Below are 27,977 nucleotides of genomic sequence, written 5' to 3'. Positions count from 1 at the left end.
CTACCTTTACTCATCCATCACCATTGCTGAAGCCACTTTAATTTGCTCTATTAATACTTCACCAGTTTTTATTTTATGTATGGATGCTTTTATGATGATGAATTGGTAAGTCCTATTATATAACATTTGATTGAAAGTGCATGACACTGAAGCAGTCTCGTCTTCCTTAGCTGACTGTACCTTGTATTGCCAGAGTCCAATCAATTTCTGAACAAATTTTGCTGCAATTATGATATTATATTTTGGGTCTGTGCACCAACCCATGATAAATTTGTCTCAGTCATCACCAATTCATGGAGAAAAGTCGATCATATTAACTGCTACCACATATCTACTCTCAAAATCGAAATCTCAGGGTTCTTGGGAGTAGCTTGATTTTTCACATACATTAGTATATTTATAATGCTAATCTATTTCAAAGACATGTTTCCAACTCTTGCATCAACACATGGCTGCAAAACATAATTGACAATCTTTGTGATATTCAATAAAATAATAATATAAGTCACCAAAAGTACTTTCTGTTGCTACTAAAGCAACAAATAACTTATGCCGAGTAGCCATGCAATGCAAACAAGAAAACTGAACTTAGCAAAGGATCCAAAAACGAAATCAACCAACAAATGAGTATCCAGAACACGCAAAAGACCACAGCATAAGCATGAAACTAGTAGCTATAGTCTGCAAACGATTTCAAAACTTCCATTGCTACGAAAATTTTTTGGGAGCCTAATAGGCTTCAAACTTCTCTCATCAATTTTTCAACTAGACTGCATGTGATAGATTATTTATTCTAAAAGAGCTGTGGACTATGACTATGTGCTTAACTTGAAATTTTATAATTAGTTATATCGGACAACTTAGAAAAAAGTTTTGGAATACTACAATGATGATCCACATGGAAATATTTGTCCTCCAGATAAATCTGAATATCTGATTTTGGTAGAAGCATATTTGAGATTCTCCATATTGACATTGCCAATATTGTCTTTTGCCAACTCCAGTGTATGAAGTTAAGCACATGCATGTGTTAGATGCTTTGAATTAACATGAATGATAAATTTTCATTTTTGATAGTAATATTTTAGATAATCTTTGTGCATATCTTTCTACAGAGGATAGATAGTCTTTAAAAGAGATTTAGAAGAAGTGCAACTCAAAAACAGGGTGCATCTATTGGCTTGTCAAACACTATGTTTATAAACCCATCCATTTTTTTAATTTGGGCTCATGATATCCCCATCATCTTGGACCCTAGACCCCGCAGTGGTGGGAGCCTCGTGCTCTAAGCCACATCTTTTTTTGAAACATAGAAACAACCTCTTTGTATGTGGAGGTAAGGCTGCATACACCCCAGGCGCAATGGTAAGGTTGCTCCACTATGACCTAGGTGTCACGGGTTCGAAATACAAAGTGTCTCCGCATGCGGAGATAAGACTACATACATATGACCCTCCCCAAAGCCCACAGTGGTAGGAGCCCTATACATTAGGATGCCCTTTTATTCCCCTATCATCTTGAAGGAGACTTCTCTTGTACCTTTTGTTAATGAATAGCTGATGTTTAAATCCTCAAAGAAAAAGAAATGCAAAAGGTACCAACAAAAAAAAGATAAAGCTATGTTTATTTAGCAGTATCCTACAAGTGGAGATGGTAAGCAATAAACAATTACACAAAACTACTTCAGTTGATTATATTTTTTAAGATCATAGTTGTATAGTCCCTGCTTTGTACTGTTCATGTAAGTGCTATGGAATTATGGATCCTAAGTACCTTGAAACTTATCTGGCATCCTTCAATGGTGGAGTAGGAGTATCATGTTTGCCAACCTTAACTTGGATATGGTATCTTCTAGTAAACATATAATTATATGATGTCTAGTTTAATACAAAAACTGTATCAATTTTCAGTTGTGTCTAAAACGTATTAACACATTTTGCTTGTTATAAAATCGTACCTTACTTTTATGCTATATTATGATCAGGGCTATCATGCCCTGAAGTTTTATAAACTATATGTTGTTGTGTTGAGGTGTCAATTTGATGGCTTGGAGAAACAAGGATAAATCTAGAAATAAATTTAGTAATGATGGCTCAGATATTATGATATAGCATATGAGTAGATAGGCAGCAGATTGTGTAATATGATCAAGTGTGATGTAAGATACTCCAGTAATAAGAGAGGCTTAGGACATGCATATAAGCAATCTAGAATGAGGACCTTAGAAAATATGGCCAGAATTTTTTAGACAGGATCTGACGAAGCTTCCACTTAAATGTAAGATGCAGTTGTTTTTAGGTAAAGAATTGCTTAAAGATCTTTTTAAGCAATCTAAAATATAGCATTGGGAATGCAAATTACATGTTAGAGCAAGGTTGGCAGAACCATTCCGAATCGAGCGGTTTGGAGAGTACCGAGCTGTACCGGTGGCGGACCGGGACGGTTCTAGCAACCGAACGAAAATTATCCGACGGAGGGGGAGAAGGAAAGAGAGGAAGAGAGAGAGAGAGAGGGAGGAGGAAGGGAGCGAGACGGAGAGGAAGGAAGAGAGGGTTGTGGAGGCCGGCGAGCCGCAGAGGAGGGGCTCCGCCTCCGGGTCCCCTCCTTTGCCTCCTTCGTGCGGCTCGCCGGCTACCGCCGGCCTCCGCCACCCTCCTCTCTCCCTCCCTCTCTCCCCCTTCTCTCTCTCTTTCTCTCTCCTATTCTCCCTCTTCCCCACCTCCTCTATTGTATCGGGATGGGCCCGACACAGAAAGTATGGGGGTGTGCCGACCCGTGCTGCTAAGCAACCGGTCTGGGCTCCGGTTTCGGCACAACAGACCTTGTGTTAGAGGAAGTACGGATTGTTGTGACCCCCTATCTTATCAAAAATTTTTACTATTTTAAATAAGTTGATGAATAATTTTTTCACTTTGACTGTTACTTCTCTCTCTTTCTCTCCCCTACTCCCCACCCCCTCCCCTCTTCTCTCTCTCATCTTTCTTAAAGATCTAGCAAGGCTTGAGCCGAGAGTGGTGAAGATGGAGTCTTTGAAGCAACTATTAGTGATTTTATCATTATTATAATTTGTATTTGTGGATGGGTGACTCAAGCACACTTGCCAAGGGCCAATTCAAGTCCTTCTGTGAGGTAGTGCTTATGGCCTAAGGCTATGGTTCTCATAGTATATATATTTTAATATGTTTTGCATTTGTCTGAACCTTGTCGGTTTTCTCAAGATTAATAACTGATTTTGTATTATCTTGGACTTCCAAATGCTTTATGCTACACATATAAGGTTTATCTAGATGTTTATAAGCTCTACTCTTTCAGATGATAATACTACCATTTTAAAATCCACCTGTCCTATGATGATGCTTGCATCAAGGATGAACTAAGCCATGAGCATTTGGACTCTGTATCTTCATCCTTTTACAGTGGCTAATGTTTCTCTACTGCATGCTTATGATAATCAAAAAACACTGCTTTTGCTTGGAGTAGCTTTGACAACAGGTGGACCTTCTTGCAGGAATTATGAATGTACAACCCAAATTATATTCGACAACCATATATAGTAGTGTTAAACAAGATTGACCTTCCAGAGGTGCATTCTAGTTCCATGCTCCAATAAAATTCATGCTCTTATACAAAGCTGTATCTATGTTTTTCACCTTCTCCTTGGTTAATGATCCTTTGTTGTATTTTGCTCAACAAGATAAGTAAGACTTGACCATGGGGCTTATAAAAATATTTTCAGTCTAAAATAATACATCCATCACTTTTATAATAGGCTCGAGATAAGCTGCCATCATTGGTACAAGAAGTCCCCAAGATTGGATGTAGAGAGGCACCTAACTTAGAAATGAGGCAGGAATTATCTACTGAAAGTAAAGATGTGCACATACTTTCCTCAGGAGCTAGTAAGGAAGAGTCAAAGGACAAGGGGATAGAGGATTATCCAAGACCTCTTGCAGTTGTGGGTGCTAGTGTTTTGTAAGATGCTGTCCCAGTATAATCTTTATTCTGCATTTTCTTTAAATATAATTACTCTCTTTTCTTCCTTTATTTCCCTTTCTTTTATGCTAGGCATAGTTACATTGACATCCAAAATAATAAGACTAAAATGCTTGTTACATTTCAGAAGTATGATTCTGTCATTAATGATCAATTGGATCCATAAATATCACCATTAAACACAATTTCTTTTGTCATACTTTCCTAACGAACTTTTAGTCACTTCTCCGGATTCTTTTTTTTTATATAATAAGAGAAAACTTCAGCTCGGCATAAGAAGTGGAACTATAGTTTATAATAGAATATTCAACCTTTTTGGATGTTTCTTATTGTTATCGATGTTTAATAGGGAGATACACCACCAGACACCTCTGTTACCCTAGAAGAGTAGCTTAATGAGGATTGTTCGACTTTTGGAAGCTCGGTTGTGTAAATTTTCAATTTATAGTAGAAATTGAAGAAATATAGAGAGTTTTAATGATATTACATCCACAGGAAGATAATCATCATTATTCCATTGGCTTAATTATCCTATATTTATAGTGCCTTCACATATTGTTTTGAACTTTAGATAGAATAGTTGGCTTGCACCAAATCTCAATCCTTGTTGCCAGCAACGCATGTATAGTAGAATTCCTTGAAGGCAGGCTCCCACAGGCCACAACTTTAAAGACTATTATGCAGATGCCCAAGCGACCGATTGTAACAACATTGGGTCAAAAGGTCCAAGATCAACAATTTTTCTCAGCGGCTAACACCAGATTGATGATGCTGATCTGATATGAACTAATCCTACCTGCGAACCTGTTATCATGGCTTGACCGAAATCTCATCTTGGATCTGAACCTAGAATGAGGTGTTGGGAAGTTTCTATATGAGGTGTTTCACTAAGAATTTGATTTTAATGTGTTCTTGCCTTGCATCATCAACTTGCAGCGGTTGAGAACTAAAAGCAACCTGGACTAAGGATGTAGCACACCTGAGGACAGCTGTTCACAGGGCACAAAACAAATTCAAAATAAACAAGACCAAGAGTGCGGAACCTATAACAGATCTCTGAGAAATGCTCTTTTTGCGGCACATAGACTTGAAAATAATAGGGGCTCAAGAGTGATGCCTAGTTATTACACGAGGCATCGGGCACTGCACAATTGCAAGTTGTGTGTGTTTCTATGCATTTAACAAGAGTATATGCATGTCTGTGTTCTCAAGATTATGTTCATTATCTTACGAGAGTATGCATTTTTTTGTTGGGAACCCTAGTGGTCGCATGCATATATTTTTTAAAAATTTTACAGCGGAAGCATAATTAAACTATTTAATTCCTATGCATGCTAGAGATCATATCTCTACAACAAAAATAGATCCAGGACTTTAAACATTTATCCTAAACAAGTATGCATGATTCTATGTCTAACATGTAGTCATGCAGAATTTCAGCAACCTAGTTGATTTCTAATTCTAATTTCTAATGAGATCAGATCTAATACTTTTTTGCTTTGAGGACTTTGATGATGCCTTGATCACCTTATGTAGCGGCACACGTGTCCGACCTCTATGGATAGTCCATGCGAAGCTCTAGGAAGATCTTCCTCCGCGGGAGTGCCAGCTCGCGCAAAGGTGCTGCAGTGGCTGAACTTCTCCCTCGAAGCACTCAACTTTTGATTCTTCTTCGAGAGGATGAAGGATGGAGATGAAAGAGGAGGAGAGAGGGCGGCTGGCTCTCAAATTTTTTTCAGAATTTAGAACCCTTTCTGAAGACCATATTTTTTATATCCTAGGCGTGGGGGTCTTTTTATAACCAAAAGACCCCCCACGCCTCACACCCATTTTAGCCAACGAATTTGGCTGATAAAATTTCCAAAAAATTCTGGTGAACTGGCAGCTAAGAGGTGAACAAATTCTCTTTTAATTTTGCGCCATGAATCCCTAAAAATCGAGGGTTCATGTGCTCCAAAGTTCAGCCGCACGCCACCCTGCTTGATGCGCCATGCAGTCCTTACAAATTAGGAATTTTATTCCAATCTCTTTAGGAAGATTTGAGGCGCCATATTTTTCTGGAAAATAGCCCCATGCCTCCTCTTTCCTCACGCCAAAAATTGGCCAAAAATAAAGAGGATAGGCGCCACTAATTTTAGGGATAAGGATGAGGTGTCTTTCTTCTCCAAGAAAGAAAGATAGGGTCCTAAAATTTAGGGATTCTTCTTATCAATTTCTGAATTTTTGAACTTAGAATCCTTATCAAATAAGGACTTTTAATAGGCTCGGGTCAAGCCCAATCCAATTTGGTCAAGTCCGATTAATTGGGTCGAACCTAATCAACTCGGATCGAACCCAATCCAATTAGGTCAAACCCTGATGTAGCCCAAATTAAATTTTATTCAATTTGGCTTAACCTAAGCTCAATCATTCAATCAATTGAGTTCATTAGAAATCTAATTGCTAATTAATCCTTCAATAATTCAATAATTATTTTACTGCAACTTTTGCTTAGGGTAATTTGTCAATCGAATTGACCAATGTACCCCTGGACGATTCTTAATCGTCAATCAGCCATTTGATCAACCTAGAAACTTCTATGTGTGTGACCCCATAGGTTCGAACCTAAGCCGGTAGCACAAGAACGACTTTCTGTACTAATCGAAGTGATCATTTAGCAATGGTACTCGACGTCCGAATAGGCCGAATAATTGCAAAGTAATATTTTGGAATTCTTGGACTATGGTTACCGTATAATTAATCCCTATGACTCTAAATGCCTAGGATGACTTCAGAGTTCTGTCAACTCTTTAATCAGTGCATCCAAAATGTGTTTCAACTTTACAAATCCTGTGACTCCTCACAAGGATTACCCTGGCCAAGGTTTTGCTAAATTGAACACGAGGGCATTATCTTCTGTCACCAGGAGGGATCAATTTCATCTTGACTCATGTACCGACTTCGCAAGTACTTGACTGCACCCAGTAGCCTTCCATCACTGAATTAGAAATTCAGATAGTTCGGTACTAAAGTACAGTGAGTTGCTTGCAAGTCACCGTGGTAATCTCAGGTTTGAGGAATACTTATACCCATATCCATCCAGAACATCTCTTAACAGCAGAGCATTTCGGAATTGGTCACGTTCAGTAAAGTATACTCCTATACTTCACCTGTGTGACATATCGTGTCTCTACACTCCTTGGTTAAGAGGACAACCAACGTATATGGTACACAATGATCTATTCTTAATAATGCTATTGTCCTAGTGATAGTATATCGTTTAATTGCGAATTAGTTTAAGGACTTGTAGATAAATCCTCCTTTATCGTTTAATAGAGTCCTAAGGACTTCATTACATTACTTGAGTTCACGAAGATGCAAAATATGTAATGAAATATTGCCAAATAACTTTTATTAATTTTATTAATTCATATACAATTCAATCATCAACAGGCTGACGATTGTCTTTCAGAACACAATTTCCAACAACTCCCACTTGAACTAAAGCCAATCGGTACAGTATCGTATATCCATCTTTGACTTGTAATCGTTGAACTTTTTGGTGCCGAGGTCTTTATTAAATGGGTCGGCCAGATTTTTCTTTCCGTCGCTCTTCTGAAAATCTATATCACCTCGTTCTACTATCTCTCGAACAAGATGATATCGTCGCAGAATGTGCTTGGTCCGCTGATGTGATTTTGGTTCCTTCGTTTGAGCAATGGCTCCAGTGCTATCACAGAATAGTGGAACTAGACCATCCATGGAGGGTGCCACTCCAAGCTCGGTGATAAACTTTCGCATCCATACAGCTTTCTTGGCGGCATCGGATGCAGCAATGTACTCTGCCTCGCACACTGAATCAACCATAGTATGCTGCTTGGAACTTTTCTAACAGACAGCACCACCTTTCAGGGTAAAGATGTAACTCGACACACTTTTGCTGTCATCCTGATCTGACTGAAAACTGGAATCAGTGTATCCTACTAATTTCAAGTCAGTATCCCCATAGACAAGCCACTGGTCCTTAGTATTTCTTAAATACTTAAGAATGGTTTTTATAACCTTCCAGTGGTTGCTACCTGGATCAGCCTGGTATCTACTCATTATTCTTAGTGAGTATCCCACATCTGGTCTGGTACATGTCATTGCGTACATAATAGATACCACTGCTGAAGCATATGGAATTCTATTCATAGTCTCTCTTTCTTAAGAAGTTGTCGGGCAATCCTTTTTAGAGAGCTGAATTCCATGACCCATTGGAAGATAGCCTTTCTTGGAATTCATCATGCTGAACCTTTTCAGCACGGTATCTATGTACGTGGATTGGGACAATCCAAGCAACTTTTTAGATTTATCTCTATAGATCTTCATCTCTAGGATGTAGGATGCTTCTCCCAAATCCTTCATGAAGAATTGTGATGATAGCCAAACCATTATTCCTTGTAATGCAGGGATGTCATTCCTGATTAAGAGAATGGCATCCACATACAAAACAAGAAATACAATCACTGAACCGTTAGCCCATTTATATATGCAAGGTTCTTCTTCATTCTTAATTAAGCCATACGTTCTGATCACTTTATCAAAACGTATGTTCCAACTCCGAGAAGCTTGCTTTAACCCTGACTTTTATTGCAGGAAATTCGACTGGGCAGCCGCCCCGGATACCTACTGGAGTCGCTTTCAGTGGTGTTGATCCCCATTCTTATATGGATCTCTGAAGCTTGCACACTTTTGATTCATCTGCGGATGTAAAACTTTCAGGTTGTATCATATACAGTTCTTCCAAATCTCCATTTAAGAAGGCGGTTTTCACATCTATCTGCCAGATTTCGTAACCAAAATGTGCTGCTATCGCAACCATAATCTGAATAGATTTGAGCATTGTCATGAGAGAAAATGTTTCGTCATAGTGAATACCATAACATTGACGATATTTCTTGGCAACCAGACGGGCTTTGTAGGTCTCCACCTTTCCGTCTGCGCTCCTTTTTCTTTTGAAAATCCATTTGCACCCTATGGGTTTTATTCCTTCGGGTGGGTCAACCAATGTCCATACATTATTGACCTCCATGGATTCCATTTCGGAATTTATGGTTTCCAGCCATTTTTCAGAGTCGTACCTCTGCATTGCATCCATATAGATGATCGGATCCTCATCATTTTCATCAAGCTCAACAGGATCCCCATCCCGGACCAAGAAACTGTAGTATCTGTCCGGCTGACGTGGTACTCTACTAGATCGCCTTAAGGATGCTTCTATAATGGGTTATGGGCTTGATCTAATCAAATCTGGTTCTAATGGTTCAGTGGGTGGTGTCGGTTCTTCTACATGTTGAATTTCTTCAAGTTCAACATTAGAGCCATTGGTTTCTTCTCCAAGAAATTTCTTCTCCAAGAAGATAGCTCTATTGCTGACGAACAACTTTTGTTCTTCAGCAAGGTAGAAATACTAACCCTTAGTTTCTTTTGGATAGCCGATAAAGGAACATCTATCAGACCTAGCTTCAAGTTTGTCTGCTTTCAAACGTTTGACATAGGCCGGACACCTCCCAAACCCTAAGGTGAGTGAACACCGGTTTACGCCCTGTCCACATCTCATGTGGTGTTTTAGTTACAGACTTACTCGGAACTTTATTAAGAATATAGGAAGCTGTTTCGAGCGCATATCCTCAGAAGGATATTGGCAAACTAGCGTACCCCATTATGGATCGAACCATGTCTAACAAGGTTCGATTTCTCCTTTCTGACACTCCATTATATTGAGGTGTACCAGGAGGAGTCCACTGAGAGAGGATTCCATTCTCTCCTAGATATGTCATAAACTCACTGGTGAGGTATTCACCTCCTCGGTCTGACCGAAGAGTTTTAATACTCTTTCCAGTTTGTTTCTCTACTTCATTATGAAATAGTTTGAATATTTCAAACGATTTAGACTTATGTCTCATAAGATAGACATACCCATACCTAGATAGGTCGTCTGTAAACGTAATGAAATAAGAATATTCTTCTCTGGCTTTTGTGCTCATTGGCCCACATACATCAGAATGTACAAGGCTTAATATATCATTGGCTCGTTCATCTTTTTTAGTAAAAGGTGACTTGGTCATCTTTCCAAAAAGATAAGATGCGCAGGTGGTCAATGATTTACAATCATTAACATTGAGGATACCCTTTTGAGCTAACCTGTTTATCCTTTTCTTATTAATGTGACCTAGCCTACAATGCCAAAGGTAGACATCAGAGATACTATCTATTCTAGGGCGCTTACTTGACGTGTACATTACATTAACAGATTGCGATAGTATGTAAATGCCATTACTCAATTGTCCATTCATTATAGTAACACCATTCATAATGATATCACAAGAACTCTTCTTTATTGAAATTTCAAAACTATTCTTGGCCAAAAGGCCTACAGAAATAACATTCATTAAAAACGTCGGACAAAAGTGACAATCACTCAAGACAATTACATGAGAATTGAAAACTAATTTGAGAGTTCCTAAAGCTAGAACTGGAACTGATCTTCCATCTCCAATGTTCAGGAATCTTTTGCTGTCTCCAAATCTCTCACTGACCTGAAGTCCCTGAATGAATTGCAAATGTTAAACGGACTTCTAGTATCCAATACCTAGGTCGAATTATCACCAACAGAGAAATTACAAGGTGTTATCATATAAGTACCTTGATCTGCAACTGATTGCACTTTTCTCTTGCTCGGTCTGTTCGGATCAAGAGAGGCAATGTACTGAGGACAGTTCCTCTTCCAGTGCCCCTGCTTTTTGCAGTAGAAGCATTCTGCCTGACTTTGGTCAGTTTTCTTCTTGGGCTGACTCTGCTGAGATTGCTTAGCACGCTGCACCTTATTTTTGTTTTTATTTTTCTTCCTCCCATTCTTAAAGGGACGACGCCCTCCCGATGATCCTCCCACCACATGCATCGACTCCTTTTGGAGCTGATGGTCCCTCTCAAAGGTCTGCAGTAAGCCCAGCAATCCGTGGTAATTAAAAGGGCGATAAGATGTAGGTAGGGAATTCAAAATCGCATCCTTTCCCAACTGATCGTGCAGGGAAAACCCGAGCATGTTCAAGCGCTCAATCAACTCGATCATATATAGTATATGATTAGTAACTGAGGCCCTATCCTTCATTCGGGCGCTGAAAATGGCACAACTAGTCTTGTGCCTTTCAACATCATCGGGAACGCCAAAAGACTCGTTCAACATTTGAAGCATGTTTTCTGGCTGAGCGTTCTCGAACCTGTGACTGAACTCGTCGTTCATAGCAGCCAGCATAATGCAACGAACCGTGGTTTGGTCATTGAGCCACTTCAAGTAAGTGTCTCGGACCGCTCCGCGTGCATTCGGAGCAGGCTGCTCTGGTGCCGGATCTGTCAGAATGTACAGAATCCGTTCGTGCTCTAAAACAATTTTTAGCTTTCTATGCCAGTTATTAAAGTTGGGTCCTGTCAGCTTGTCGCTATCTAATAGGGATCGGAGCGATAAATTTGTGGCCATTTCTGCATAAAGAAAAATCATGAGCCTTATTAGTATATGAATGAATTAAGCCTAAAGACTTGGACTTTAGTCTAGAGGTTCCTCCACTATTTTATACAAATTGTTAACCTCTACATTCAATTTGAAGAATTACCCTAATCCTTTAGTGGGCACTAGAATCCACATGATCGTATATGGGTCTGAGTGTGGCTCGGCTAACCCATGTGCATCAATGGGTAGGTTCTTAACCAATTGTTTCATCTAAACAATTTATAGTGTTAATTTTGCCCCAGGCACCTCTTCAGCAGGCGTGTGGCGCCTCCACTGAAAGTCCTGGTTAGGTCCAACCATTAACATGACAGAATTCAATGTAACTCACTAACAAATAGCCAGGTCCGAGTGTGGCTCGGCTAACCTGATTACCTATAAGAGAGCACAATTGAATCATCATATTATGGATGATAATTCCAATGGCTGATAAGCACCAGGCGTGTGGCGCCTCCAATGATTATCGAACGTTTGGATCCATTATCATTCAACTTAATGGGAGGCTTTGAACTAGTTATCTCTATAACTATTTCATTTTAAGGACCTAATAATTTTAGAGGATTTGATTTAATAGAGAGAAGAGAAGAGAAGAACCGGTTAATCTTGATCCTCCCACTGACTTCACCAAGTCAGATTAAAAAGAAACTAGATTCAATCCAGTTCTTAGGCACCTAAATCAGTCACACTGATTTTTCTTACAGGCATGGGTCAACTCAAATCATTAAGTGATCTAATTAAAAATGATTGACCAAGTCGGCCAAGTAAGTGAGATCGGTGGGAGGGATATGCTATTAACTCGACAAAGACGAATCAGTGCGAGTAGCTTCCAATTAAAAACCACCGATCAAAACTGCCAAACTTACCTTAAACATCGACTGTTTAATCAATTTTGATTTTGACCATCCTAATAATTCGGGCTCAACCATTGAGCCTCATTCAAGTTCCATTTGGTCTAATCAAAGACTTGGACTTGATCAAGTACAACTATTGTATTTGATTGAGTATCCTTGACCTAATCTAATTACTACTTAGTTAGATTTGATCAATTACTTCAATTAGTCCATCTTTGATTTTAACCCTAGGTCTAACCCAATTCACTAAAACTTGATTTGAGCTAACCCAAATACCCCCAAGATTTATGCAATGTCAATTAGATTTCAATTCACAATTCTAAATCACTTAATTCTCAATTAAGTGTAGGTTTATGAAAAATTTCAGATCATTGCATAGGTCTTGAATCACATGTTAATTACAAACTTTTAGTTCTTAAAACTTTTTTTCATATCTGAGTTTGTCAATTAAACATGCTTATTTCAGATTTAATTCATGTTTAAATCTTATTTGATTTATGTTCATACATCATATATACAAACTAACATGAATTTAATCTAAACAACATGCATCATATGTATCTGATTTTCAGATTTGATTTATTATGTAAAAACAGTAATTAAATCAATCATAAATCTCTTTTAGATCTAATCTAAACATATCTATGATTTCAGATTTAATTACAAAGATTAAAACCACTTTTAATCTTCTTTTCGTGGTTCATCTTCAAGGATTGGATCACAGTGGCACCCCTACATGCCATAAGAGATCTCATTGAATGGGAAAAGAGGGTTATGAACCCTTCTTTCTCCTATGACCGGGCGGTCAGGTAATCATTCCAATCGGATTACTTGACTACTAGGATTAGAAAACTTGTTTTAGGCATAAATGTTTAAACTACTTTGAACCTATAGCTCTGATACCACTGTTGGAAGCCCTAGTGGTCGCATGCATATATTTTTTAAAAATTTTACAGCGGAAGCATGAATTAAACTATTTATCTTTACATGCTAGAGATTATATCTTTACAACAAAAATAGATCCAGGACTTTAAACATTTATCTTAAACAAGTATGCATGATTCTATGTCTAACATATAGTCATGCAGAATTTCAGCAACCTAGTTGATTTCTAATCCTAATTTCTAATGAGATCAGATCTAATACCTTTTTGCTTTGAGGACTTTGATCATGCTTGATCACCTTATGTAGCCGCACACGCGTCCGGCCTCTACGAATAGTCCACGCGAAGCTCTAGGAAGTAGACTTGGGCACTGGGCCGGGCCGCCCATGGCCCGGCACGGCCCGGCACGAAGCGGGCCGTGCCTGGCACGGCCCGCTTGCTACAGTACCGGGCCGTGCCTGGCACGGCCCATTCAAGGGGGCCGTGCTGGGTCACGGTTTTCTGGCCCGCGGGCCGAGCCCGGCACGGCCCATTAGGGCCTGGGCTGGCACGGCCCGCTTCTTGGCTCGCGGGCCAGCCCGGCACGGCCCATAAGGGCCTGGGCCGGGCACGGCCCGCGAGCCAGGCACGGCCCGTCTCCATTAAAATAAATGCTTCATAAATTTTTTTTAATAAATTAATAAATATTGAAAACTAAGGATTTATTAATATAAAGCCACCTTAATGGTGGGGGGTTTGGCATAGACCCCTACCAGTTTATTAATTTAAATCAAAATGATACATGAAGGGAGGTTTGGACCTTGGTCTGACCTCCAGAATACAATAAGAAAGGAGAAAAAATAGAGATGACTCACTTTAACAATTAAAAAAATAAAAATGTACAATTATAAAAAATTAAGAAATCTTACTAATCATCAGTGATTCAGTGAATCAGTATTCACTCTTCAGTAGTGTTTGTATCATCACCATCAGAGGATGTTGTATTATGTCCACCTTTATCTTGAAGTCTTGCCTCAGCATCCAACCAATCTTTGAAGCAGAGAAGCATCTCAACCGTTTCGCCTGTCATCCTACTTCACTTTTCGTCAAGAACACGCCGACCTGCACTAAAAGCGGATTCCGATGCTACCGTGGACATCGGCACAGCTAAAATATCGCGTGCAATTGCAGACATAACAGGATATTGATTTTTAACACTCTTCCACCAAGATAATACATCTAGACTCTCTATTTGATTTTCATCATATGCAGACTGAAGATCATTTCGTAAATAAAATTCTAGTTCACTACTTAAAGATGAAGAAGATGAAGATAAACTTGAAGCATGTGTGTGTTTTCTCTGTGCAATGAATGAAAAAATAGATGACGAACGAGAACTACTAGAAGAAGAAATAGAGCTTTGTACGGAGAATCTAGATCCACGAATTTTTTCATCATATATAGCATAAATATCATAAAGAAGTTGTTTTACCTCAATTTTAGCAGGTTCAGGATCTTGAATCATATTTTCACAGTATGCATCAAGTAAAATTAGCACGCCATTCAATTTAACTCTTGGATCAAATACAGCAGCTAAGTTATGCATAGGACATATCTTGTCCCAATACTTATTCCATTTAGATTCCATTTGTTCAATAATAGGCATTAAAACATCATCATATCTATGTTCTGCAAATTTTTGACTAATTATATATGCTTGTTGTAAAAATGAACATGAAGTTGGATAATAAATACCAGAAAGAACATTGGTAGCATTATAAAAACTAAGCAAAAAATCTTCCAAAATTTTTTCTTTATTCCAATCAGTTTCAGTCAATGTAAAGCCTAATCCACGATCATTAATATATGCACTTAATAAGTTTTTATATGGGTATGCATCATGTATCATGCTATATGTTGAGTTCCAACGAGTAATTACATCAAGTTTAAATTTTTTAAAACGTTTACCATGATTTATACATAGTTCCTTAAATTCTTGAAGTCTTGATCTTGAAGCATGAATAAAAGAAACTGCATATCTAATTTTTGAAATCACATCTTGAATCATGCCCATGCCAGCTTGAACAGAAAGATTTAAGATATGACATGCACATCTAATATGCAATAAATTTTTATTTAACATGGGATGCAATGAGTCCTTTAATAATGTAACAGCAGAATTATTATTAGATGCATTATCAAAAGTAATAGACATAATTTTATCATTAATATTATATGAACATGCAGTTTGATAAATGACATTTGAAATTTGTTGCCCAGAATGTGGAAAATCAAAAGCACGAAAAGCAAGAATACGTTTATTTAATTGCCAATCATTATCAATATAATGAGCAGTAATGGCAATAAAACAATTACTACCTACAGATGCTGACCAAATATCAGAAGTTAATGAAATTTTTACATTTAAAGTAGAGAGTGTTTCAATTAAACTTTGTCTCATTGCTAAAAAGTTAGTCATAGCTACTCTTCTAAATGTACGCCTACTAGTTCTTTTGTAAGCAGGTTGTAGGTTTAATTGAACATATTCTTCAAAATTAAAAGATTCACATAAACTAAAAGGTAATTCATCCTTAACTATCCATTTTACAAGTGCTTTTCTTTGATTTTCTTGATTATATGCAAAATTACCTACAAGTAATCCCCCTTGTATATTAAGGGTACTTTGAGTTTGAGCATGAGAATCATGCATCCTATGACTCTCTTGATGTCTTTTTAAATGGCCTGTTCCCCCACTACTACAACTATAAAGTTTGGCACATTTTTTACATTTTGCTTTTCAGACTCCATCAACCATAACTCTATCAAATTCATTCCATACAGCACTAGTCCTCTTACGAGAAGAGGTTTGATCTTCACTCGGTTCACTAGTTCTAGAGGAACTAGGAACATGGGGTTGGGGATTAGTTTCTTCTCCTTCAGAAACAGGAGGAATGCCAAAATGACTTTCCTCAAAAGATGACATATCTAAATTGATGAATTCAAAAAATAAAAACTAACCACAAGGAGGAATTGAGTAGAGGGTCGGAGGGCAGAGGCAAAGCCGAGATTCTGAGCTTCCTCTTGTGCTCTCAACAGGAGTGACCTTCTCTTCTCAACAGAAACCTCCTCTTGTGTAGCACTTGAACACTTGCTAAATGCAAACTAAAAATTAAATTGCTAGAAGAGCACTTTAGAAAAGAGAAATAATAGTAGTAGAGAAGGAGAGAATAGTTGGTTTGGTGTGGTGAGAATGAGGGAGAAAAGGGGTATTTATAGGAGTCCAAATTTTTTTTCCCAAAATACCCCTCAATTTAGCCGTTTTTGGACTGTTGGGAGGGGCATTTTTGGAAAATTCCCAAAATAGCCGTTGGAAACGGCTATTTTCTCCCTCCCTCTCCAGACGGGCCGTGCCTCGTGCCGTGCCTGGCACGGCCCGTCTCGTGCCGTGCCGGGCCCGGCCCGCCAATCGACGGGCCTGGGGCCGGGCCGGGCTTCGGTTTTCTGCTGAGCGGGCCGTGCCCGGCACGGCCCGCTAACGAAGCGGGCCGGGCCAGGCACGGCCCGTTTAGACCCGTGGCCCGGTGGGCCTGGGCCGGGCCGGCCCGGCACGGCCCGATGCCCAAGTCTACTAGGAAGATCTTCCTCCGCGAGAGTGCTAGCTTGCGCAGAGGTACTGCAGTGGCTGAACTTTTCTCCCTCTGAGCACTCAACTTTTGATTCTTCTTCGAGAGGATGAAGGATGGAGATGAAGGAGGAGAGAGGGCGGCTGGCTCTCAAAATTTTTCCAGAATTTAGAACCCTTTCTAAAGACCATTTTTTTTAAAACCTAGGTGTGGGGGTCTTTTTATAATCAAAATTCCCCCCACGCCTCACACCTATTTTAGCCAACAAATTTGGCTGATAAAATTTTCAAAAAATTCTGGTGAACCAGCAACTAAGAGGTGAACAAATCCTTTTTTAATTTTGCACCATGAATCCCTAAAAGTCAGGGGGTTCATGCGCCCCAAAGTTCAGCCGCACGCCACCCTACTTGATGCGCCATGCAGTCCCTACAAATTAGGGATTTTATTCCATTCTCTTTAGGAAGATTTGAGACGCCATATTTTTCTAAAAAATAACCCCACGCCTCCTCTTTCCTCGCGCCAAAAATTGGCCAAAAATAAAGAGGATAGGCGCCACTAATTTTAGGAATAAGAATGAGGTATCTTTTTTCTCCAAGAAAGAAAGCTAGGGTCCTAAAATTTAGGAATTCTTCTTCTTATCAATTTCTGAATTTTTAAACTTAGAATCCTTGTCAAATAAGGACTTTTAATAGGCTCGGGTCAAGCCCAATCCAATTTGGTCAAGTCCGATTAATTGGGTTGACCCTAGTCAACTCGGATCGAACCCAATCCAATTAGGTCAAACCCTGATGTAGCCCAAATTGAATTTTATTCAATTTGTCTTAACCTAAGCTCAATCATTCAATCAATTGAGTTCATTAGCAATCTAATTGCTAATTAATCCTTCAATAATTCAATAATTATTTTACTGCAACTTTTGATTAAGGTAATTTGTCAATCGAATTGATCGATGTACCCCTGGATGATTCTTAATCGTCGACCAGCCATTTGATTAACCTAGAAACTTCTATGTGTGTGACCCCATAGGTTTGAATCTAAACCGGTAGCACAAGAACGACTTTCTGTACTAATCGAAGTGACCATTTAGCAATGGTACTCGACGTCCGGATAGGCCGAATAATTGCAAAGCAATATTTTGGAATTCTTGGACTATGGTTACTGTATAATTAATCCCTATGACTCTAAATGCCTAGGATGACTTAAGAGTTCTATCAACTCTTTAATCAGTGCATCTAAAATGTGTTTCAACTTTACAAATCCTGTGACTCCTTACAAGGATTATCCTAGCCAAGATTTTGCTAAATTGAACACAAGGGCATTATCTTCTGTCACCAGGAGGGGTCAATTTCATCTTGACTCATGCACCGACTTCGCAAGTACTTGACTGCACCCAGTAGCCTTCCATCACTGAATTAGAAATTTAGATAGTACGATACCAAAGTACAGTGAGTTGCTTGCAAATCACCGTGGTGATCTCAGGTTTGAGGGATACTTATATCCATATCCACTCAGAACATCTCTTGACAGCAGAGCATTCCAGAACTGGTCACGTTCAGTGAAGTGTACTTCTATACTTCCCCTGTGTGACATATCAGTGTCTCTACACTCCTTGGTTAAGAGGACAACCAACGTATATGGCACACAACGATCTATTCTTGATAATGCTATTGTCCTAGTGATAACATATCGTTTGGTCGCGAATTAGTTTAAGGACTCGTAGATAAATCCTCCTTTATCGTTTAATAGAGTTCTAAGGACTTCATTACATTACTTGAGTTCACGAAGATGCAAAATATGTAATGAAACATTGCCAAATAACTTTTATTAATTTTATTAATTCATATACAATTCAATCATCAACAGGCTGACGATTGTCTTTCAGGACACAATTCCCAACAACTCCCACTTGGACTAAAGCCAATCAGTACAGTATCGTATACCCATCTTTGACATGTAATCGTGAACTCTTTGGTGCCGAGGTCTTTAGTAAATAGGTCGGCTAGATTTTTCTTTCCATCGATCTTCTGAAGATCCATATCACCTCGTTCTACTATCTCTCGAAGAAGATGATATCGTTACAGAATGTGCTTGGTTTGTTGATGTGATTTTGGTTCCTTCGCTTGAGCAATGGCTCCAGTGCTATCACAGAATAGTGGAACTGGACCATCAATGAAGGGTGTCACTCCAAGCTCGGTGATGAACTTTCGCATCCATACAGCTTTCTTGGCGGCATCGGATGCAGCAATATACTCTGTCTCGCACACTGAACAGCCACAGTATGTTGCTTGGAACTTTTCCAACAGACAGCACCACCTTTCAGGGTAAAGATGTAACCCGACACACTTTTGTTGTCATCTTGATCTGACTGAAAACTGGAACCAGTGTATCTTACTAATTTCAAGTCAGTATCCCCATATTGGTGCCACTCTATTACTGTGTTGGTACGGTACAGGGACAGTTCGACAATATCAAATGTCAGTATCTCTCCTGTACCATGTACCAATATCGAACTGGTACGGTACAGTACGCCCCGTACCATCCGGTTTAGTATGGTACGGCAAATCTTGGTTTAAAGCTTCTCTGTTGTAATGTCATAATTCTTCTTTTCTGGCTGGTTCTACCCATTGTGGCTATTATGTCATAATGTTGTAATTTTGTTGCTTGTTGCAGAAAACTCATTGGCATTGATGAAATGCTGAGGGAGTTAAGGGCAGCCCTAAGGAAATGCCAATATTTAGAAAAGGCACTACAAACAAAAAAAGCGCAAGAAAATCATCGCTTAATTGCCGATACCTATGAGCAAAAGAAACCCAAATTGCCTACATTGTAAGTAGCCATCAGCTCATGCTGTCGTGTGTACATATTTCTTTGAGCAAAGTCCTGTGTACATTTTATTAAAGAAAGGGAGTATATATTAAGCAACTTGTTGACTGATGGCTGCATTTTACCATAGAGGGTCAGGACTTTGTACAAAGTCTTGGAATACTCTAAGAGGAGTATTAATAAGATTTAATGCTTCCAAAAAGGGTGGCGTTTTTGGATTTTATACTTGTTTTCTGTTGGTTGTCATGTACTCTGTTGTATTATATGGTATTTATGTTAATTGACATTTGTTGTTGTTAAACCTGTTGCTGTTGCACCTATTGTTGCATCTGGATCATACCAACTAAAGTCTGCATAACCTGGCCTAAGCTCGGTTCTTGTTGTCCTGTCTGAGTATCACTAGCAGGATTGACGACTCTCCTGCCGAGAGGTGTTACCAACTTGTTGGAGTGTGCTGCCATTTTGCGGGTTTGGTGCCTTAGCAGTAGCTCTAAGAGTAGTCTTTCTCATCCGATGTGGAGGCATCCTGACCTATATCTATCAGATAGCAGCATACCAATAATAAGCTTGCTAGTTAATTATAAGTCTATAGAATGGCTTGTCATAATCATCATAAACTAACGTCCCCATGTTCCTAGTGTCTACACACCTACACTCATGTCATGTCAGATTTTCTTGTCTTTGAATTTATCCACTTATGCTCTGATACCACTTAAGTTGTCACGCCCCCGGCCCGAGATCGCGAGCCGGAGGTCGCGCCAACCGCCGCACACCCGTAGGAAACTCTCCCTACGAGCATGCAAGGCATCTTAACCAAATATCTCAATTATATAAATCTAAAATAATTCAACTAAATAAATGCAATCTATCAGATAGCAGCATGCCAATAATAAGCTTACTAGTTAATTATAAGTCTATAGAATGGCTTGTCATAATCATCATAAACTAACGTCCCCATGTTCCTAGTGTCTACACACCTACACTCATGTCATGTCAGATTTTCTTGTCTTTGAATTTATCCACTTATGCTCTGATACCACTTAAGTTGTCACGCCCCCGGCCCGAGATCGCGAGCCGGAGGTCGCGCCAACCGCCGCACACCCGTAGGAAACTCTCCCTACGAGCATGCAAGGCATCTTAACCAAATATCTCAATTATATAAATCTAAAATAATTCAACTAAATAAATGCAATCTTATTCCATGGACTAATTCAAGTCATAAAGTCTCACAGTTCTAAATACGCAGCGGAACAATAATTTACCAACATGCAAAACTTAGTTCTTAAAATAACAAAATCTTATAATGTCTAACAATGATAATAAATGTCCAAGATAACAGTTCAACTTCAATAACCCTAATCTAAGATAGCTTGCGCCACAATCATTCTAGTCTCTCTCCCATTTTGTAAAACCCTGGATCGAGCTAATTCTTCGAATTTGTAAAAACAGTAGAAAATCGTATAATGAGCTAGACAGCCCAGTAAGTAATAAATACCTTAACTAGACAATTCATATAATAACATAAAATATAAATATAAATTATGGCCGATCAGCATAATGACAATCAATTTCTTTTCAAACACAAATCCATTGAAATTCTTATCTTTTAAATATCCATATACATAATCATAAATCTGATTCGAAACAAATCACATTCAACTCAATAGCCTTTAACTACGACCACACTTATACCCTGTGAAGGGGCTAGAAACAGAACCACTTATACCCTGCGGAGTGGGCCAGAATACCGAACTTATATCCTGCGGAGTGGGCCAGAATACCGCACTTACATCCTGCGGAGTGGGCCAGAATACCACACTTATACCCTGTGGTAGGGCCAGAATTGCCAATGCATAACCCCCAATTAACAGAGTCCAGAACATAGTCAGGCTGAGAGTTTCAAATCTTATGCACATCAAAATTCTTTTTATAGCATAATAGATATATCATAATCTGATCTAAATATGCATATACGATGTAAGGACAGTAAATATAGCAATAGTCCGAAAAATATTATTCCAATTCACATATCTATTTTCCATTCAAATCATCATCTCGTAAAATTCATAAATCACATATAAATTTATTAATAATTTATTCGATGCAAAAATAATATTATATAAATGAAGAGTCTAGAAAAGGTAGTTCATTACTTATCTTGAACACGATCCACAACAAATCCAATTAATCTCACAAATCCCTTGCAAAACCTAATATCCAAAAATCATATTCTTCTTTTAAAATTCATCACAATATGTATAAAACTTAAATTTTAATGTTCCCCCATGGCCGATCCTGCAGAAGTGCCTAGCATCCCGAGTTCAGGTTCATACTCGTAAACCACCCCCTCCTTTTATTTTCTTTTTCTTTTTCTTTTTTTTTCCTTCTTTTCTTTTTCTTTTTCCTTCCTCTCCCGACTCCTCTCTTCTCCTTTGTCGAAATAGGGGGCCCGTGACCCCCCCTTCTTCTTCTTCCCTCCTCGGTCGAGCCCAAGGGCGGCCGCGGTGGCCGGCCTTGACGACGGCAGGAGGCGGGGTAAACCCGACCACCCCAGGCGGCTGGCGGTGACGAACATGGCCGACGGCAAGTATTCTCGGGCCGAACAGAGCTCCTATTTTTTGGACCAAATTTTCGATGATTGGCCGGCTCAAAAACCACAATAAATCATGGCTAAACATTACGGAAGGAAGAGAGGAAAGTTAGGAGCCCTTACCTCAGCCCCGACGAAGATCCGATGGCTCTCTCTCCGGCGGCAATGGAGGTAGAGGAAGACCACTCGTGCCAAAGAAAAAACAGATTTTTAATGGCTCTCTCCCTCTCTCTCGGCCGACAGCCCAACGAAGAACCCCCAACCAGTTGGGTGTGGCGGCTCTGCTTGGGATGGCTTCAAAGGAGGAGGAAGAAGCCTTAAAAATAACCAGACGTTCCCGGCTTCTTCGGGATGAATTTCTCCCCTTCATTACGCCCCCTCACGTGCGATGCATGTGAGGCCGAAAGTTTGGGGCTAAGCTGGTCAAGTGGATCGGGCTCAGTTCCAGGGTCTCACACATTGTGTCACACTTCTGTTAACTTTAGGTAGCTCTGCTTCAAGCCATTTGTATTGAGGAGTGTATTTACCTGAATGATACAAAAAAAAAGCATTAAATAACTATAGTAGAAGAAATGGCTAGGTCATAGACCTGCACTCTTTAGTTTATTGATCAGTTATGACTTAATACCATTGTTCAGATGAAATGCAGAGCACTAACAGGGATCCCCCTTCCCCCTAATAACATAAAATGTAAATACAGAAGAAATGGCTTGGCCATAGATCCCCCCTCCCCCCACCAACAATAAAAATATATATATAAATAAAATATAAATACATATAAATAAATAATAATGAATAAATGAAGAGGTAAAAAAGACTAAGCAGAACATATTTAACCATTATATTATATTACAATTCAAAATATGATATTCCACATAAGATCAATAAACATAAAAGTATTCTATAAAATATTACTGCCGAGTTACACATTTATTTTCATTCAAAATATAGTTAAAAAAATTTATAAATCACATATAAAGTGATTTACAATTTTTTTGATGTTAAAAATAATATTATTTAAATAAAGAATCCAAGAAATATTATTACTTACTTTGTGAATATATAGACAAATTCAGATAATTTCTAAAAATTTTATCTCAAAAATCTCGATATATAGACTAGAGCATCATACCCCTTGTTAGACTTCTGCTTGTCCAGAAGATTGCATGCCGATATTGAACTAGGTCCAATAAAAAGAAAAGGCACAGCAAACTGTAGAAAAATAGGAGGAAAAGTTGAAGGAAAAGAACATGGCTGATTAGGAGGTGGTGTGCAGATAATAACTAAATCCCAGAGTCAGAGGTGTTTTGCTTGCTAGAAACTTAGCTTCTACTTTGCAACAGACCAAAGCCGCATTTCACATAAGAAATAAGAGCATTCAGAAAATAAGGATAAATAGGTTATAATAATATTTCCCATCGCTCTTTCAAGTCTTTCTGAAATTTATTCTCGAAACCAATTTACTCTCCCACTTTGAATATTTCAAAGGAATGATCTTTTTCCCTCTTATCTAAGTATGCTTACCAACCCTACAAGCTTAAGCTAATAGAAAACGATCAATGACATACCCAAGGGTTAATCATTAAGAGAACCAATGTGATGTTGAGAAAATTTATAAAGTCAGATAACAATAGGGTAGTTTTACAAAGGGTGTTTATTAATTGAAGGTTTTTGGCATTCGATAGATCTTCCTATGGATTTTTTTAGGTTGTCTTGGGAATTGATGTGGTATTCCCAGTATAGGATGAGGAGAAGATACAATTTATTGTTGCTCTTATGAATAGTTTGAAAGGTTGGATACTTGCAGGGTTTTATAATGGCAAAGATGGTTTCTAGATTAAAGATTTTTGCTTTTCCAATAGAGATTTTAGGCTATATTAAAGGTCATTTTACTTATTATATATGATATCATCTGATCCAATCGGGGAGAAGGAAGATTTTTTTCAACCTGCTCAACTTAAATCTCTTAAAAGAAAATTAGAAGAAGAAGGAAGAATTGCGAAAGTAGGGCTTAAGTCCTTTTTTCTCTCATTGATGATAAAAAAATTGACGTATATAGCCTCTATTTATAATGGTGAGGTCCGCCCTTACACAATTTGGGTTGGATTCCTCTGCCTAATCCTAGTAAAACTCTCTTTCCTCAAATAGACATCATTAGTAGAAATCTTCTAGAAAGAGCTAAAATTCTTGAAGTGGTAGATGCCGACTTTTACATCAATTTTGCCTTCTATCGCTCTGCCTGATTTTTATATTATAGAGAGCTACGCCCGGTCAAAATCTTATCCGAAAAAGAAAATTTCGATTTGACCGGCCCATTTCAAGCCCCAAATAATGAACTTTGGGCTTGATCGCTATGGGCGCCGGCGTGGCGTCACGTTGTAGATCTCGAAAAACTGCCCAATTAAAAAAAAAAAAAAAAGAACATCCCAATCAGACGTCGTATGACCAAGTTATGGTCTCCGAAAATTTTGGTCTTCCACTTGGTTTTCCAATGTGGTGGATCTTGCTCCTGGACCTTGTCAAGTCTTGCTCGTAGTGGCCAAAGTAATTCGCATTAATTTGGAGATCCTCCTGAATCATCATCCAATAACGATCAGGAGAAATACTATCTATTTTTGCTTCGGCAATAGTGTATGTTTGTGATATATCATTTGCTGCCACAGTGACCAAAATAAACTAGTAGTTGATCTCCAGAGTTCTGTCCCTCCAGAAATGTAAAAGAGCATCTTTTATGTTAGACATGCCAGACAGCACACTAATAGGTTAATTCAAGTCGATCAACTATGTAAGTCCATGCTCCTACATATCTGACATGACTTGGAGTATGGGTTTTCCTACTCACTTATCTATAATCAAACATTATTTCTAGGTCAGTTATTGTCACGCCCCCGCCTGCGCGGGGCACGTGAGGCACCTAGTGCCCACGTGGGGGCCACATAAGGGGGGGAACACGGGGCTCCTCTGCCAGATATTGTCCGGTTCTGGGGCTTCACACAAGTGTCCTTCACCCCTCTCCGGTTTTGTTTTCCTCTCAAAATGCGTTTGCAGAATTTGGAGACACCCGCCTTATATGTCCAGGCTCTGGAACGAGTCTTTCCGATATGGGACTATTGGGCCTCACACCTTTCCCACCATCGGACAAAAGCTGTCCTCGGCTCTGATACCAAATGTCACGTCTCCGCCTGCGCGGGGCACGTGAGGCACCCAGTGCCCACGTGGGGGCCACATGAGGGGGGACCGCGGGACTCCTCCGGTGTGAGGCCCAATAGTCCCACATCGGAAAGAGTCATTCCGGAGCCTGGGCATATGAGGCGGGTGTTTCCAAATCCTGCAGACGCGTTTTGGGAGGAAAACAAAACCGAGGGGTGAAGGACGCTTGCGTGAAACCCCGGAACCGGATAATATCTGGCAGAGAAGCCCCGTGTTCCCCCCTCATGTGACCCCCACGTGGGCACTGAATGCCTCACGTGCCCCGCGGAGGCGGGGGCGTGACAGTTATCTTTCTTCATATGCTCATTCAATGAATCTGATGACTTAGTCTATAGAACATGTCGACTCTGTAACTAATTGTTAGTCAATTTGGATGTGTTCTGTTGTTGTTTCTTATTTTCTGCATTTGAGATTCCCAACTCTTTAGTTGCTTGTGTTTGCTTCTGATTGTTTGTACGCTGCAACCACAGCAATCTGGTGGATATATCCATTACCTGACAAGATTAGTTCTTTGTCCCCTGAAGCCAGAAGCATCATTTTGATGAGAAAAGAGGAAACCATTGCTTTTAGTTTGCTTAACACTAACATCTATCTTCGCACACCTCTTTCAGGAAACACTTCATTTTTTATTGGCCTTGAAACATATTTTTCAACAAATCTTTTAATTTAAATATGGGTTAAAGAATAGAAATACAATAAATCTTCTTTCTGTAATGCAACTCCTAAAAATGAAACATAGATGTCAAGCCCCCCCCCCCCCCCAACCAAAATCCCATCTCTGAAAATTCTGTATTGGAAAGGAAGCGTGGACTCTTTTTTTATGGATGTGTTGCTTGCAACTATGTAGGTTAAGATGGATGATCCTGGGCAGGGGCAATCACTAGTCATGAGTGCAGTCCAAGTACCCTATCTTGCCATGCCATACCAAGCCAACCAAATGATGGACAGTACTGCACCAGTCTCATCTGGGCAGCTAACAACTGCTTCTCGGGCGCAGCTTAACCAGCACCAACTCTCTTATCAGCACATCCACAAGCAACAGCTGCAGCAGCTGGACCAGACACTTCAAATGTTCTGGGCGAATCAGTATCAGGAGATCAGGGCAACCACAGATTTCAAGAACCATAGCCTTCCATTGGCCAGGATTAAGATCATGAAAGCAGATAAGGATGTCGTAAGAAAATATAAAATAGATAAATAAATCTACCTCATCCTATTTTAACATGGTATCAGAGCAGAGGTTCTAAGTTCGAACCCTGTTTCTGCACTCTTTAACCCAATTATAAAAAAATTCATATATTGGGCTCACCCATTAAAGAAAAGTTCGGCCCACATGTGAGGGGGGGAGTGTAAGAAAATATAAAATATATAAATAAATCTGCATCGTCTTACTTAAGCTTTTGGGACAAATGGTGATTTTAATAGATGTAAGGATGATAGCAGCAGAGGCCTCTGTACTGTTTGCACGGGCGTGTGAGATATTCATCCTGGAGCTGACGTAATGCTCGTGGGTTCATACTGAGGCAAACAAGCGAAGAGCACTGCAGAAGAATGACATTGCTGGGGCAATCACAAGATCATATGTCTTTGATTTTTTGGTGGACATTGTGCCAGGAGACGATCTCAAGGAAGAAGTGAATGCTAATGACTCTATTTCATATTATTATGCTGGGAATCATCATGTGTAAGCCTGAGGTGGATCAGGGCTTGCTCTATGCCCAACAGCCTCAATCTTACATGCCTCGGCAATTCTGGGAGTAGCAGCAGAAAACGCAGCAGCAGCAGCAGCCTAGTGAGGATTGGTGATCAGGGAATTGGGAGAACCACAGCAGAGAATGTGAAACATTAAGTTGCAGTATTTATCAACAACGGCCCCCTTTAAACTTGCATTTCGTATAGGTATTCTTTTACTATTTCTTTGCTGAATTTACAAAACCATGATGATTTTTTCTCTGTATTTTGGTTTGTTTTCTAAGTGCAAGATGTAAATGTACATATAGGAGGCTGCAATGGCATAAATAATTTTATCTTCTTCAGGTTTATGAAGGAAATTTGATCATTTGTCATGTCATATGGTTTCTAATGCGATATATTGCTTCTTCCATCTGATTGACCTGGCTGATGGTTTGCTTTTCAGTGACATGGGTAAACTGCCTTTGATCCCAGGACTTACCGTAGGAAATGCTTGTTAACTGAATTATGGTTCAGTCCATTGCTGAAAATATCAATGGATTTACGCCAAAATGAGTATTAATTTTCTCTTAAATATGTTCTGTACCGTCTGATTCGGACCGATATGGTATACCATGAACTTTTATGTTCTTCTAAAAAGGGCCACCACAGGTTTTCTACAAGTGTTTTAGCTGTTAATTCTATGCCTCCGAATTAACTTCCTTCAATTGTATGCTGATGCATTGTGTTATCACCTGTCACTGCAGCTTGGACTTCCCCGGAGCACAGCCCTCAGCCACCAACCCAACATGATCTTAATTCCAGTAGG

The 27,977-nt window shown here is 39.3% G+C and overlaps 1 protein-coding gene across 2 annotated transcripts; it reads left to right on the top strand.

Moving 5' to 3' along the window:
• On the top strand, window positions 1-27,543 carry LOC103697938 (probable GTP-binding protein OBGC2). 2 transcript variants are annotated; one of them, XM_039126017.1, is made up of 4 exons: window positions 1-3,583; window positions 3,770-3,972; window positions 19,525-19,680; window positions 26,325-27,543. In XM_039126017.1, the coding sequence occupies exons 1-4, from the start codon at window positions 3,518-3,520 to the stop codon at window positions 26,359-26,361; spliced, it is 462 nt and encodes a 153-aa protein (XP_038981945.1). In that variant the 5' UTR covers window positions 1-3,517; the 3' UTR covers window positions 26,362-27,543. The 2 variants fall into 2 exon arrangements, 1 of the variants encoding a protein (XP_038981945.1); XR_005511746.1 differs by lacking the exon at window positions 19,525-19,680.
• Window positions 27,544-27,977: the final 434 nt, after the last annotated feature.

Source organism: Phoenix dactylifera, chromosome 4 (assembly GCF_009389715.1).
Source record: "Phoenix dactylifera cultivar Barhee BC4 chromosome 4, palm_55x_up_171113_PBpolish2nd_filt_p, whole genome shotgun sequence".
Lineage (NCBI taxonomy): Eukaryota > Viridiplantae > Streptophyta > Magnoliopsida > Arecales > Arecaceae > Phoenix > Phoenix dactylifera.
This window is presented reverse-complemented; position numbering and strand designations above follow the sequence as displayed.